Source organism: Hibiscus syriacus, unplaced genomic scaffold (assembly GCF_006381635.1).
Source record: "Hibiscus syriacus cultivar Baekdansim isolate YM2019G1 unplaced genomic scaffold, ASM638163v2 tig00000340_pilon, whole genome shotgun sequence".
In the NCBI taxonomy this organism is placed as follows: domain Eukaryota; kingdom Viridiplantae; phylum Streptophyta; class Magnoliopsida; order Malvales; family Malvaceae; genus Hibiscus; species Hibiscus syriacus.
Window position 1 is genome coordinate 545,103 of NW_024061783.1, and position 14,914 is coordinate 560,016.

At 36.2% G+C, this 14,914-nt stretch overlaps 1 protein-coding gene across 1 annotated transcript; it reads right to left on the reverse strand.

The window, feature by feature from the left end:
• Positions 1 to 9,435: 9,435 nt before the first annotated feature.
• On the reverse strand, positions 9,436 to 9,910 carry LOC120200749. The gene has a single exon (XM_039201511.1). The coding sequence runs from the start codon at positions 9,904 to 9,906 to the stop codon at positions 9,436 to 9,438; it is 471 nt and encodes a 156-aa protein (XP_039057442.1). The 5' UTR covers positions 9,907 to 9,910.
• Between the last annotated feature and the right edge of the window lie 5,004 nt (positions 9,911 to 14,914).

Sequence of the window (14,914 nt, forward strand, 5' to 3'; positions counted from 1 at the left end):
TGATACTGTCACTAGGATGTCGAATCATATGGTACAAATTTCGATTAAATTTGAATTAATTTCGATCCGAACTCGTTTAAAGTTGATAAATGGGTCACTTTTGTCTGTATAATAGATCAAATTAATCATTTATTATTTTTATTTATATTGTATTTTCATATTGATTTAGTTTATAAAATTATTTAATTGTATCATTTTATATTCGGACTTCAAATCTTAAATCCTAAACATCAATGGGGTTAAATAATTTCGAAAGATAAATTGATGCAAAAATACAAAAAAAAAATTATTATAAATTGGGTCACTAGAGGCAAAATTGACCATTTTACATTTAAACTTCGTACCCAAATTTCATATGAACCTAATCTAAATCCATGATGAATAAAAAAGTTCGAATATCAATTTCGAATAATTTATATCCAAAATTATTTAAGTCTAGTCCGGTCGAAACACAATAATTTAAGTTTAAATTAGAGGCGGCAAACAGGTCATTTGGACCGGGTTTAGGCCGGGTTATTTCGGTTCGGATTATTTTGCGTTTAGATTATATTTGATTTAATTTATTCGGGTAGAATCGGGTCTGGTTCGGATTTAGTTCGGGTGTATGGTGAATTGAGTCGGGTCAGGAAACAGGTAGAATCAATTTTCGGGTTGGGACACTATCGGATCGGGTTTTTTGGGTACAGATCAATATCAAATCAATTAGATTTTGGGTCGGGTTAATATCGGATCGATTGACTTTCGATTTGGGTCAACCTTTAGATTATGTCAATTCATACTGAATTGGTTATGAGTCTAATCAAATATATATATAATTATTGATATATTCCTGTAAAAATATATATTCGTTTGTTATTCTTATCATTTAGGCTTAATTTGGTTATAAGTTTAATCAAGTACATATAGATTTTCGGTTTATATTGCTTTCGATTCAGATTAATTTTGGATCGGGTTAAACTCGGTTCGGGTTGTTTCAGTTCAAGTTGTTTTCAGTTCGGGTTAATTTCAGTTCGGATTGTTTCTGATTTAGGTCAAATTGGATATGAGTCCATATTGGTCGCTAAATTTTGGATCGGATATGATTCGGATTGGATATGGTTCAAGTTTTGGATCAAATTTAATCATTATATTCGGATTTAATATTAGGTATTAGGTTAGATAAATCGATCCGGGTCAAATTTACCAGGTGTATTCTAAATAACTTAAAATTTTAGAACTTAAATTAACCCAACTCAAAATGATTCAACTCGGTTTACTCTTATATACATTACTATAAACTTGCAAATTAAAGAAAAAGGAAATGACTTTTTGTTGTTGTGTGATGTGCAAAAGAAAGCTTTCATCTTGAAGAAGAGGCTCCAAGAACCACAATTAATATCTTGAGGGTTTTTAAATAGGATAAATTATGCGTTTAGTACATAAATTATTAGTTTTGATATGTTTTAGCACCTAAACTTTTAATTTTTTCAAAATCATACCTAAAGTTCAGTTTTTGTTTCATTTTAATACCTCACCGTTAAAAACTTTAATTTTTGTTTCATTTTAGTATATGTTCAAATTTAACGTTATTTTTTAAAAAAAATAAAAGTTTAAGTATTAAAACGGACCAAAACTGATAGTTTAGGTACTAAACGCGTTAAGTTTTTAATGACAAGATACTAAAATGAAATTAAAACTAAAAGTTATGTATGATTTTGAACAAATTGAGAGTTAACATACTAAAATAAACTAAAACTAATAGTTTAGGTCTTAAATACGTAGTTTAATAAGTAGTTTACGCTTTATAATAATATTTAAAAATTATTAAACAAATTCTAATGATGTGATTAATCGAAGTTTTTAACAATCAAATATTATATCTTGTACCAATGAGGTTGATTCAAGTAGTAAATAGTTTGATATTGTTTAAGTAAGTTTCGAGTTCTAATCTTTGTATATACAAAAAATCTCTATTGAAAAACTCTGTCATTAAAACCAGATATGCCACTTGGATCGATCCAGAATAATTAAGTACTGAGAACAGGTTATGAAAAATGTTGTATTCGACGTTTAATGTACAAGCAACTGACAAAGAGAAGGTGTTAAACCAGCGAGTGCTTACTAAAATCGATCTTGGGGATACAGCTAGTTGTTCTGCCGAAATTCGAGGCCTTCGAATTGCCGGAACCACCGCGTCGGCTGTCGTGGCTTCGTTTAGCAATACCCCTCATGGCACAAGTAAGAGAGAGCTTGGGGTTGAGGCGCGTGGTGGTATTGAAGTTTTGGCAAAACTCCCTGTGGGAACTCACCGCGTCTTCCATCGGAGCAGCTCCATTTAACCTTTCTTTTACGTCCTCCGAGCATAGGCCGCAAACCCATTTCCCGCCGTGCACAACCTTCACTCTCGTTATGTAATCCGCCGTGCAATCTTCTTTGAACCCGCAGCACTCGCATTCGGCTTGCTTCACTTCATCTTCTTCAACCATTCTGGTTGAAGATTCAAATGCCATTTCCCAAGATACATCGGACACTACCCTCCGGAAACGCCTTTTCTCTTCATTCTATAGGAAATAATAATAAGAATTCAAATCAGTTCGACTCAAACTCGAAATAACTTCAAACTATAAACTGTATCTCAAGAGGTTAAAAAGTGGCCTAAACTCGAATCGATATTAACTTAAAATATAACATACCATGATTGAGGAGGGGATGAATGAATGAATCTTTGATGGATTAGAGGAGGAGGAGTTTTAGAAAATGGAGAGATGAATGAAACATTGAGTCGAGTTTTGAATTGGAAGAGTATATATAAAGAGTGCAGCCGTTGAAGATTAGACTTTACAGTTAGAAATATTTGCAAATTGTCCCACTAGTAGGGAAATGGTGTGCTGAGATTTGGACAGGTAAGATGGTGATGGGAGATGTTATGTGCTTGTTTGCATATATGATCTTATCTTTCCAATTTCATTCATTCAACTAATTTAAATTTGTATAAAACTAAAATAGTTTTATATCAACTAACTTAAATTTATGTAAAACTAAAAAAAAATTATATTGTGTGAGTAGATCGTAAACTATATATATATATAGACACAGAAATTTATGTAGGGGATGCGAACTTAATAATTTATATTAAAAATTTTACGGGTGTAGAGTTATAAAATTTTAGAACGTTCGAAATTAGATAATCAATAAAAATATAGATAAAAAATCTAATATAAAGGTTGGACCGCAATCCAAACACCCTTGGATCCATCCTCATATATATATAATATATATATATATATATATAGATATATATATATATATATATATATATTTTGAGAGATGCAATATTGTATGTGAGAGGTACAAACTTAGTGAATTTTATTAAAAATTTAAAGGATATAAAATCATAAATTTCGAAGGTAGGAGATGAAACCATCAATAAAATATTAATAAAATTCTAAACTATATATACGAGGCCAGTGGCGGATTTACGTACGTTGAACTCAAGTGGGCACGTGCCCTATCCTAAAATCCGAATTTCTTTACATTAGTTGTTAATTTTACTAAATATGTTCACCCTAAAATTTTATTTGTGCCCATCCACACGAAAAATTTTCATTATTAATACATATGTGCACACTCTGAAAAATGTTTCTGGATCCACCGGTGTATAAGCATATGACCACATCTCAACCTCCAGTCAGTACACAATTAGTAATATATTTTCTTTCCTAACATAAAATCATGAGTACGTTCATATCTCGATTCATCCTTATATATATAAGGTGAAATTAAAGAATAAATGCACGAAGACGAAAGACATGCATTATTAAAATATAAAGATGGCCGATCCATGCTGTTTGGCTGCTAGAAGAAAGCAAGGAATTTTGGAAGCCCGTGCATGGCCATGCACACTCGTGAGGGATTCACGAGAACCATTCGCTCCCTAATTTATACCATATGTTACCATTCGATTCAATGTTTGCAGAAGTTTTAATTACACTTCGATGGCCCGGCTCGTGTTAATACGTGTTGATGATATCCTGTTAATCTTAATAACGCTGTCTATTTTACGATTGCACCGATCATCATCTGTATTTTATTAAAATTCAATATAAAAAACGATCGGAAGAGGCAGGCAACCCTAACTGATTGTATATAAAGGAAACGTAAAAGCAAGTGGATGGAGTGATTTGCATGCAAATCATGAGTGTAGAGGCTTGTTAAAATGGTCCCCCATCCTAGCTGGCGAGTAACTGATTATATTTTATTCTTATTAAATGAACAACTTAAATATATATATGTTATATTTTCACGTCAGAACCTAAAATAAATTTTATACTTTAAGATTTCGAGTTAGAGTTTCTACGTGAGATTTATACCGCATACAATCGCAAAGGCTTGCTGTTGTGAAATTTGGGTTAATTTCCACCAATAACAATTCACCTTGAAAACTATTATCTAGGTGACTAGTGTGAAAACAATTGTACTAAAAATCACCCCAAGGTAGATTCCCAGGAAAGAGGAGGGGTCACAATGGTCCCTCTTAAAACCCACTTTCCTTAGACAGAACTACCAAGACAAGTAATTTTAATAGGACAATAATTAACAACAACTATACCCGACAATAGCTATTAAATAGACATAAAAGAGAACACCAAAATATTTTACTAATAGAGGAAATATTACAAAGAGAGAAAGAATACAAATAGCCTTTAAAATAGAAGAAGGCTTATATTTGTGGGATGATTAACTAAGGAGGAGGAGGGCTTTATTTATAACAAAAGAATTTCCCCTCCTCCTTATACACAACCAATGTGGGACTTTTGCCAAAAACCAACAAATCTCCACCTTGGCAAATTCCACACATCTCTAAAAAAAAATCTTTTAATTTGTAACAATATTGACCAAGTCTAAACAATGTTTAAACTTGACCGCAGTTACCACTTTTGTCAACATATCAGCAGGATTCTCAGTGGTCCGAATCTTCTGGATTATGACTCCACCTTCTTCTAGAATCTCTCGTACAAAGTGATATCGAACATTGATGTGCTTCGTCCTTGCATGGTAAACCTGGTTCTTTGCTAAATGAATAGCACTCTGACTGTCACAGTGCACTTTGATGTGCTTTTGTTCCATTCCCAATTCACCAAGCAACCCTTGAAGCCAAATTGCCTCCTTCACAGCCTCTGTAACTGCCATATACTCTGCCTCTGTAGTAGACAAAGCCACTGTTGATTGTAAGGTGGACTTCCAACTGACTGGTGCCTTTGCAAATGTAAACACATAACCAGTAGTTGATCGACGCTTGTCCAAATCACCTGCATAGTCTGAATCACAATACCCAAATACACACTGACCATCTTGTTTGTCCTGCTGAAAGACCAAACCAACATCTACGGTGTTCAGAATATACCACAGAATCCATTTCACAGCTTGCCAATGCTCCTTTCCAGGATAATGCATATACCTGCTCACAACCCCAATTGCTTGTGAAATATCGGGTCTCGTACACACCATTGCATACATCAAGCTACCAACAGCACTTGCATACGGAACCTTTGGTATGTATTCCCGTTCTGCATCATCCTTAGGTGACATGGATGCACCGAGCTTGAAATGAGGAGCAAGAGGTGTACTAACTGGTTTTGACATCTCATTTATGCCAAAACGTTTTAGTACCTTCCTCAGATATTCTTTCTGAGACAAACAAAGCCTCCCCAATTTCTTATCCCTTGATATCTCCATGCCTAGAATCTTCTTCACTTCACCAAGATTCTTCATCTCAAACTCCCTGTTCAATTGAGTCTTTAGTTTCGTAATTTCTGTCTGACTCCTGGAAGCTATCAGCATATCATCAACATAAATAAGAAGATATTTATAGGATCCATCTTCTAGCTCGCGTAAATACACACAATGATCATATTTGCTTCTTGTGTACTTCTGCCCTATCATAAACTTGTCAAATCGCTTGTACCACTGCCTTGGAGATTGCTTCAATCCGTACAACGATTTTTCTAATTTGCACACCGTCTCTTCTTTTTCAGCAACTTTGAATCCATCTGGCTGAGTCATGTAGATTTCCTCATCCAAGTCTCCATGTAAAAATGCAGTTTTTACATCCATCTGAACTAGTTCCAAATCCAACTGCGCTACCAAAGCCAACAAAATTTTGATGGAGGAATGTTTTATAACTGGAGAAAATACTTCATTATAATCAACTCCCTCCGTTTAAGCGTAGCCTTTAGCCACCAATCTTACTTTGTAGCGGATGTTATTTTTGTCAGGAAATCCATCTTTCTTTGCATATACCCACTTGCACCCAATTGCCTTCTTTCCCTTCGGAAGACTAGCTAGTTTCCACGTCTGATTCTTTTGAAGGGATTGCATTTCTTCATTAATGGCGATCCTCCACTTTTTATGTTCTGAACTTTGAACTGCTTCATTAAAAGTGGCAGGAACGTCATCAATTGCAATTGGCGATGCAAAAGAGACCATATCAGCATAACGAGCAGGTTGTCTAATGGTCCTCTTTCCCTTTCTGAGTGCAATTGATTCATGTTGTTGTGGAGGTTCTTGGGTCTGAACCTCTTCTTCATCTGACTCTTCTTCTACCATAGGAGAGTCAACATCAGTTTCTTTACTGGTTGGGACAAATTTGCTTCCTTCAAAGTCCACCTGTTTGGGAGTTCCATCTGTCTGCTCCAATTTTTCTGAAGTCACCTTTCTCAACATGGTAGATTCATCAAAGGTAACATCCCTGCTGAAGATTATTTTCTTTGTTTCTGGACACCAAAGACGATAGCCTTTCACACCAGAGGTGATCCCCATAAAGATCGACTTCTTTGCTCTTGGATCCAGCTTTGACTCCTTAACATGGTAGTATGCAGTGGAACCAAACACATGTAAGGAATCATAATCTGTAGCAGGTACTCCAAACCATTTCTCTAATGGTGTTTTACCACCAATAGCAGTCGATGGTAAGCGGTTGACAAGGTGACAAGCATACACCAAAGCCTCAGCCTAAAATTCTTTGCCTAACCCAGCATTAGACAACATACACCGAACCTTCTCCACTAATGTCCGGTTCATACGCTCTGCCACCCCATTCTGTTGTGGTGTACCTCTGACAGTGAAGTGCCTAACAATATCTTCCTCTTCACAGACTTTCAGAAATGGATCATTTTTGTACTCTCCACCATTGTCTGTACGGAGACGTTTGATTTTTTCTGCCTGTTTGAGTCTCCATCATATTTTTCCATTTAAGGAAAAATCCTAGCACCTCATCCTTTGTCTTCATTGGATACACCCAAACTCTCCGGGAAAAAATCATCAACAAAGGTGACATAATAGTGTATTCCTCCCAATGAAGTTGTCTTGGAAGGCCCCCATACATCTGAATGAACATAATCCAAAATACCTTTAGTATCATGGATTGTTGTTCCAAATTTCACCCTCGTCTTCTTCCCTTTGATGCAATGCTCACAAAAAGCTAATTTGCAAGCCCGAGCACCCTTCAATAATCCTTGATCTATCAGTAATTTCAAGGATTTTTCACCAACATGCCCCAAGCGCATATGCCATAACCTGGTTGCTTCTGACTCCTGTTCATCAGTAGAAGCTGCCACTGCTGTCCCAACAATTGTACTACCCAGAAGTAATACACATTGTTTCTTTTTCGGATTCCCTTCATTATCACCAGTGCACCAGAGATAATCCTCATAATCCCATCTTTTGCCCTCACTTCTAAACCTTTTAACTCTAAGGTTCCCACAGAGATGAGATTTCTCATTAAATCTGGTACATAATGGACACCTGTTAAGGTTCTGATTGATCCATCCTGATTCCTCAAGCGATTTGAACCAATCCCAAGTGTGTCAAGAGGGGAATTATTTGCTGTGTAGACAATTCCACCTTTTAGTTCTTTAAAATCAAAGAACCATTCTCTATTGGGGGTCATATGGTGGCTACAAGCTGAATCTAACAGCCATGAACTGAAACAGTTGGTTGATGGCGTAGCAGCGAATGCGAAATCTGAATCTCCATCATCATACTCGACCACATTTGATTCTGAGACAGCCTTCCCCCTTTCAGGTTTGCCTTCATTCTTTAGCCTGGGACATTCTTTCTTCCAGTGCCCTTTTTCGACAAAAGGCACATTCATCTTTGCTCAATCTGGACTTTGACTTGATCTCCCTCTGCTTCCTTTATTCTGACTCTTGGAACGGCCTCTAACAACAAGAGCTTCTGCTTCGACACTTGTGTTTTCTTGTTTGTCTTTCTTTCTCAATTCATAACTATACAAGGCAGCAATTACTTCACTGAGAGACACATCAACCTTCCCATGAAGTAGAGTAGTTTCAAGATACTCAAACTCATCAAGAAGTGATCCCATCAACATCAGAGCCAGATCTTCATCTTCAAAAGTCACGTCCATATTCATCAGATCAGTCACCAGCTGATTAAAGCTAGTAATGTGATCATTCATAGTGGTACTTGGTACATAGTTGAAGCGGAACAATCTCTTTTTCATGTAGAGTTTGTTCTGACCGCTTTTCTTCAAAAATTTCTCCTCCAATGCCTTCCATAATTTACTTGCAGAAGTTTCCTTAGAAAATGCATACTTCTGCTCTCTAGAAATACACGATCGAATAGTACCACATGCCATTCTATTGATCCTCTTCCATTCTTTCTCCTCAACATCATTCGGTTTCTCTCCTTCAATAGCAATGTCTAGACCCTGCTGAAATAGGGCATCTAGAACCTCGCTTTGCCACATGCCGAAATGATCGGTGCCATCAAAAATCTCCACTGCAAATCTAACATTTGTCACAGTATTTCTTGCCAAAATTGAAGATGAAGAAGCGTATGCCATTTCTGCTACAAATTCTATTTAATAGCTGCCAATGCGGAATGTCAATTATCCCAAGGAAATTTTTCTGATGTGGAAGATCAGCCTAAGCCGCAACCACAGAGCATACTAAAATAAACCAATAGCTCTGATACCAATTGTTGTGAAATTTGGGTTAATTTCCACCAATAACAATTCACCTTGAAAACCATTATCTAGGTGACTAGTGTGAAAACGATTGTACTAAAAATCACCCCATGGTAGATTCCCAGGAAAGAGGAGGGGTCACAATGGTCCCTATTAAAACTCACTTTCCTTAGACAGAACTACCAAGACAAGTAATTTTAATAGGACAATAATTAACAACAACTATACCCGACAATAGCTATTAAATAGACATAAAAGAGAACACCAAAATATTTCACTAATAGAGGAAATATTACAAAGAGAGAAAGAATACAAATAGCCTTTAAAATAGAAGAAGGCTTATATTTGTGGGATGATTAACTAAGGAGGAGGAGGGCTTTATTTATAACAAAAGAATTTCCCCTCCTCCTTATACACAACCAATGTGGGACTTTTGCCAAAAACCAACACTTGCTCCATAGGAAAGACCCTTAGTTCATAATTTCTCGATCACCAATGTCCTTGGAGATAGCCGACATACAACTCGAGCTCCTCGCAATACCACCCATTTTCGTACTCATCGACTTGGCCCTAATTCCCGAACTACTCTTCTTCACCATTTCTCTCATGGCCTCAGCTTGGTACAACACGGGGTGAGTCCGACCGAACTGTTTGAACCTCATGCAAGCACTCATATGGTCCTTCAAAGCCTCTTCCCTTTCGCCACCATTTTTGTCGGTCTCTTCTTTGATGGCTTCCGCGCAGAGTCCGCACACCAGTTTCCCGGAGAACTTGCCTTTAACTTGGTTAATGTACTCGGGAGTACAATCCTCCGACATGCCGCAGCACTCGCAGTCGGCGTCCTCGACTTCCGATATAGGCGGAAGCTGCTGCGTTGCATCAATGGCTTCTCTGCTTAGCTCCAACGATACGTCGGAGAACGTTCTTTGTAGGTTCTCCATTGAAAGACGTCGTCGAGGCTTGCTGACAGTAACGTTGTTGGTTTCCATATTCGGTGCCATGGATGAAATAATCTAACGGAGATTTAACTTATATATATTTATATTTAATTTTCTCTAGAAACTTTTAGGAAAATGTAGTTGAGATAGATTTTTTTTGGTATAACCATGGGTATCCGATCTATTGATCGACTAATTTAGATTGAGTACTGCAGAGGCAATGGCGACCCTCTCAATATAATTTGCTTCATTCACAATCGCCTGATTTCGAACTCTTAACCTTACTTAAAAGATCTAGTGTCTCATCCTACTAAAGCAATTGCGTGTTGATGAGATAGATTTTTTTATTAAGCAAAGTTTGCTTGTAATCAATATAAAGACTAGGATTAAAACTAAGCTGTGAAAGTTAAAGTAGCCTTAAATTATTGGAAATTATAGTGAATTTCTAATTTTTATTTATAATTTCCCTTTTAAGGTATTTCACGTAAATTTTAATATTTTTACTTTTGATTTTGTTTGTTTTACTCTTGAATCAGCCGGTTGGTATTGGGTGCATGGCTTCTAGCTCTATCAAACACTAATGTAAATAATAAAACCCATAATCTCACACAAACACACACACACATATATATATAGGGACAGACCACTTACTAACAAGTTTTATATTAATTCATTGTCATTAAATTTAAATAAATAAAATTTATAATTATAAATATATCTTTAAGCTCACAATAAAATAATATCTCTTTTTTGTTTGCGTCAATCCTAAATCTAAAACATCAAACCCTAAAATTCATACCCAACCCCTAAATTGATACCCTAAACCTCAAACTCAAAATCATAAACCCTAAACCTTATAGCTTAAATCTTAAACCTTAAGTCCTAAACTCTAATCCTAAAAGGAAAAAATATTGTTTTGTTGCGTGTTAAAGAAATATTTATTTATAGGTTATAAATAAAAATTGAATCTAAGCCATTTATTTATTTAACTCTAATAATTATAAATTGGTGTAAAACTTATTAGTTTTACGTAGTATAAGTGGATTCAAACGCATACATATATACATAATGTATAACTCTTTAGTTTACACAGATTTAGGACCGTAAGATAAGTGAAAATATATGGTTGAGATTGACTCATTGTTCTTTTTTCCAGTGAATATCTTCATATATCCTACTTTTAATCTCAACCATCTATTTCCACTCATCCAATGGACCTAAATCTGTAAAAAGTTAAAAGAATTTTATATTGTGTAACATGATCTTACCCTATATATATATATATATATATATATATATGCAGTAATCAGAAACAGTAATCACAGCTAAAGTGAACAAATAGGTTTACTTTCCTATAGGAATATAATGACAAACTTGGGACGTGCTTTGATGGAAGTTGTCTGTTGGCTCAGGTTTTATGGTTATTCACGAGATTGTCTATTCCGACCATACAAATTCCAAGTTTGTTCAATTCTGAAACAACATAATAACACTTGCCCTAAACTAAAAAAAGAACCCTAATTTCACGAGAAATACTTCAAAGCTTGCATGTGACTACATAATATATATAGAGAAAATCGCCTCAGTGACCAAAAAAAAGTTATAATATACGATTTTAACCAACTTTTTTTGGATTTGCCAAAATGACCAACAAAATCGCAACGCGAAATAAAAATCGCAACGCGATCCCCAGAATCGCAAATCAGTTTCCAAAATCGCAACGCGATTCTTGAAAATCGCGATGCGATAGTACAAATTCGCATTGCGATTTTCAATAATCGCAACGCGAATATGAAAATCGCAACGCGAACACATAAATCGCAACGCGTATCCGTAAATCGCAACGTGTATCCGTAAAATCGCAACGCGTATGGGTAAATCGCAATGCGTATCCGTATATCGCAACGCGTATCCGTAAATCGCAACGATAATACAAAAATCGCAACGCGTATCCGTAAATCGCAACGTGTATCCGTAAATCGCAACGCGTATCCGTAAATCGCAATGCGTATCCGTAAATCGCAACGCGTATCCGTAAATCGCAACGATAATCCGTAAATCGCAACGCGTATCCGTAAATCGCAACGATAATCCGTAAATCGCAACGAGAATCTGTAAATCGCAACGATAATCCGTAAATCGCAACGAGAATCTGTAAATCACAACACTGAAATTTTGGGTATATAACACTGAATCATAAACTAAATCCCTAAATCGCAACTCATTCCATCTCCATCTATCACTCTCTCCGGCGACATCCGTTCCTATATCCAACGACATCCTTCCCAATCCGGCAACAGGTTTTAGTTTCGCAGCTCGTCTGTTTAGTAAATTAATTTACAACCATGAAATCATCTGATCATGTTTGGATAGATTTGTGTTTTGGAGGGTCATGGGATAATGTTCATGGTGTTTTACAATATATGCCTTTACCCATGAATCTTCAACTAAAATTGTCTTTACAAAAGTTAACTTATGAAACTCTAATGCTACGTGTTTCAAATAAATTGAATTTAGAGCCCCTAAGTGGATTAGGCTATCTTATCAGAGAAATGGTAAAGTTTATTTGTTAACCGACAATGAAGATGTTGAACGATTCATTGCTTACATTAGTGTTTCACAAGATGATGTTACATTGTATGTTGTTGAACTAGAAGTAGTATTGTTGGGTCAGTAGCGGGTAGTAATCAACTAAGTTTTTCTCAAAACCCACAACCTTTCTCTAATCCAAATCCCAATCACTTTCAGCACCAAATTCCGGTTTCGTATTGACCAGTTAGACGATGATGAGCCAACAGAAAAAATTGTAAGTACTAGTCAGTATTCGAAATTTGGTCTTGGTCAATATCCGGACTTTGATATTGGTCAATACACGGATTTTGATGATGTTTCAGAAGAAGAAACAGACCATGTGTGTAATGATTTTAATATTGGTCAATACCCGAATTTTGATGATGAAACACCCGTTGCCGAGGAAGATGTTGTTGATGATAATGAGGAGGAAGTTACGACTGTGAATGAACATGTTGAACATCCATTCTGTAATTCATATAATCCTGAAGAAGAAAAGAAGAAGAAAAAGTCCCCGAAGAAAAGAAAATGCCACGGGAGTATAACTGGAATATGCCAGAATTACTTCAGTTACCGGAAGAAGAGTTGGCAAAGAAAGCAGTTGATTGTTACACAAAAGTTATTCGTGTCAAGAAAGATGATTGTTTTGATACAAAGGAAGACTTGAAGATAGCTTTGTATACAAAATGTGTGGAAGATGGCTATCAACTAAAAGTTAACAAATCAAGCAAAGATCGTTTCGAAACAAGGTGTATGATTGACAAAAACTGTACGTGGCGTATGATTGCAAAGAGAATAAAAGATTGCAAAATGTTTCAAGTTAGGACTTTTATTGATAAACATACATGTTCAAGAACCCAAGTTTTTCCTCACCATAGACAGGCAAACAAAAGGTGTTGGGTGGTTTTCTGGCTGAGTTAATGTTTTTGAATGGCAGGGTATATCGGGGACATGAATTATGACTGACATGAATGCTCGGTTCAAGATTAGTATATCATATTCTCAAGCTTGGAGAGCCAAATGTTATGCCTTGGAATTGTTGAGGGGGTCGCCAGAAGCATCGTTTGCCCAACTGCCGGCTTATTGTCACAATTTAAAGCTGAAAAATCCTGGGTCGGTAACTCATATCAAAACAGATAGAGATGGACGCTTTGAGTTGCTGTTTATCGCCATTGGTGCTACGGTTAGTAAATCAATATAATTTTGTTGACTCATTTTTGTTAGTTACATGCATTTCACATTTAAATGATTATATTTCTTGTGTATATTATTTTGTAGATTCGTTCGTTTATTACTTGCATGCGCCCAGTTATTATAGTTGACGGAGCACATTTGAAAGGTCGATACCTTGGAGTAAACTTATTAGCAGTAGCCATGGATGCTAACAATGGGATATTGCCAATAGCTTACGGGGTTGGCAAATCTGAAACCTCTGATTCATGGACATGGTTTATGGGGCATCTTAGGGATTGCATAGGTCCTATTAGCAATCTGACAATCATCCGATAGGGCAAACTCAATTGACAACGCTGTTAGAAGGTGTTTCCCAGATGCTTTTCATGGACTTTGTGGTGTTCATTTGTATAGAAATCTAAAATCAAGGTCTGCTGGTATAAAAAAGCACAAATGGACATACTGGAAGGCTGTAAAAGCTTATCGGGAAGTGGATTTCAATAAGCATATAAATTGTTTAAGACGTGTTTTGCCTCAGTGTGCTCAAACACTAGAAGATGTCGGTTTGAAAGATGGTCAAGAGTACATCAACTTGGAGCAAGATATGGTTTCATGACGTCTAATAGTGCAGAATCAATCAACGCTCTAAGTCGTCATTCCCGGAAATTACCCATTACTATGTTAATGGAGTTTTTTCGAGCCTCTATTCAACAGTGGTACTACAAAAAGAAACCATGCAGGTATTATTTCTTTGAATTCGTAACTTATCATATTATATTTTACTAAGTATTGTTTATTTAAATTTACAGGAACATTGGAACATCGTGTTACACCATGGACTGAAAAAAGATAACGAAACGTGTTGTGAAGTCAACGTCATGGAGAGTTGAACCATGTTCAAACACTTTGTTTCAAGTACTGGATAATAACTTAAATGGGCTAGTCGATCTAAATGCAAAGACGTGTAGTTGTATGAAATGGCAAACATCTGGTTATCCGTGTGGCCATGTTATAAAAGTTGCTCTTCATTTAAACCAAGATGATTCAAGCGCATACGCTATGGATTGCTACACTACAGAAGTTTATCGACAGACTTATGCCGAGATTGTCTACCCTATTCCACATCCTTCTGAGTGGGACATACCAGATGACTTACAAACAGTTTTGCCACCAGCCATGGACAGAAGGCTACCTGGCCGACCAAAAGTCACGATCGTATACCGTCTAAGGGTGAAGAGAAGAAGAGATCGACATGTAGTCGGTGCAA

What these genes read in the sequence shown, in the direction of transcription:
- LOC120200749 (XM_039201511.1), bottom strand. Translation starts at nt 9,906, where the DNA reads ATGGAGAACCTACAAAGAACGTTCTCCGACGTATCGTTGGAGCTAAGC.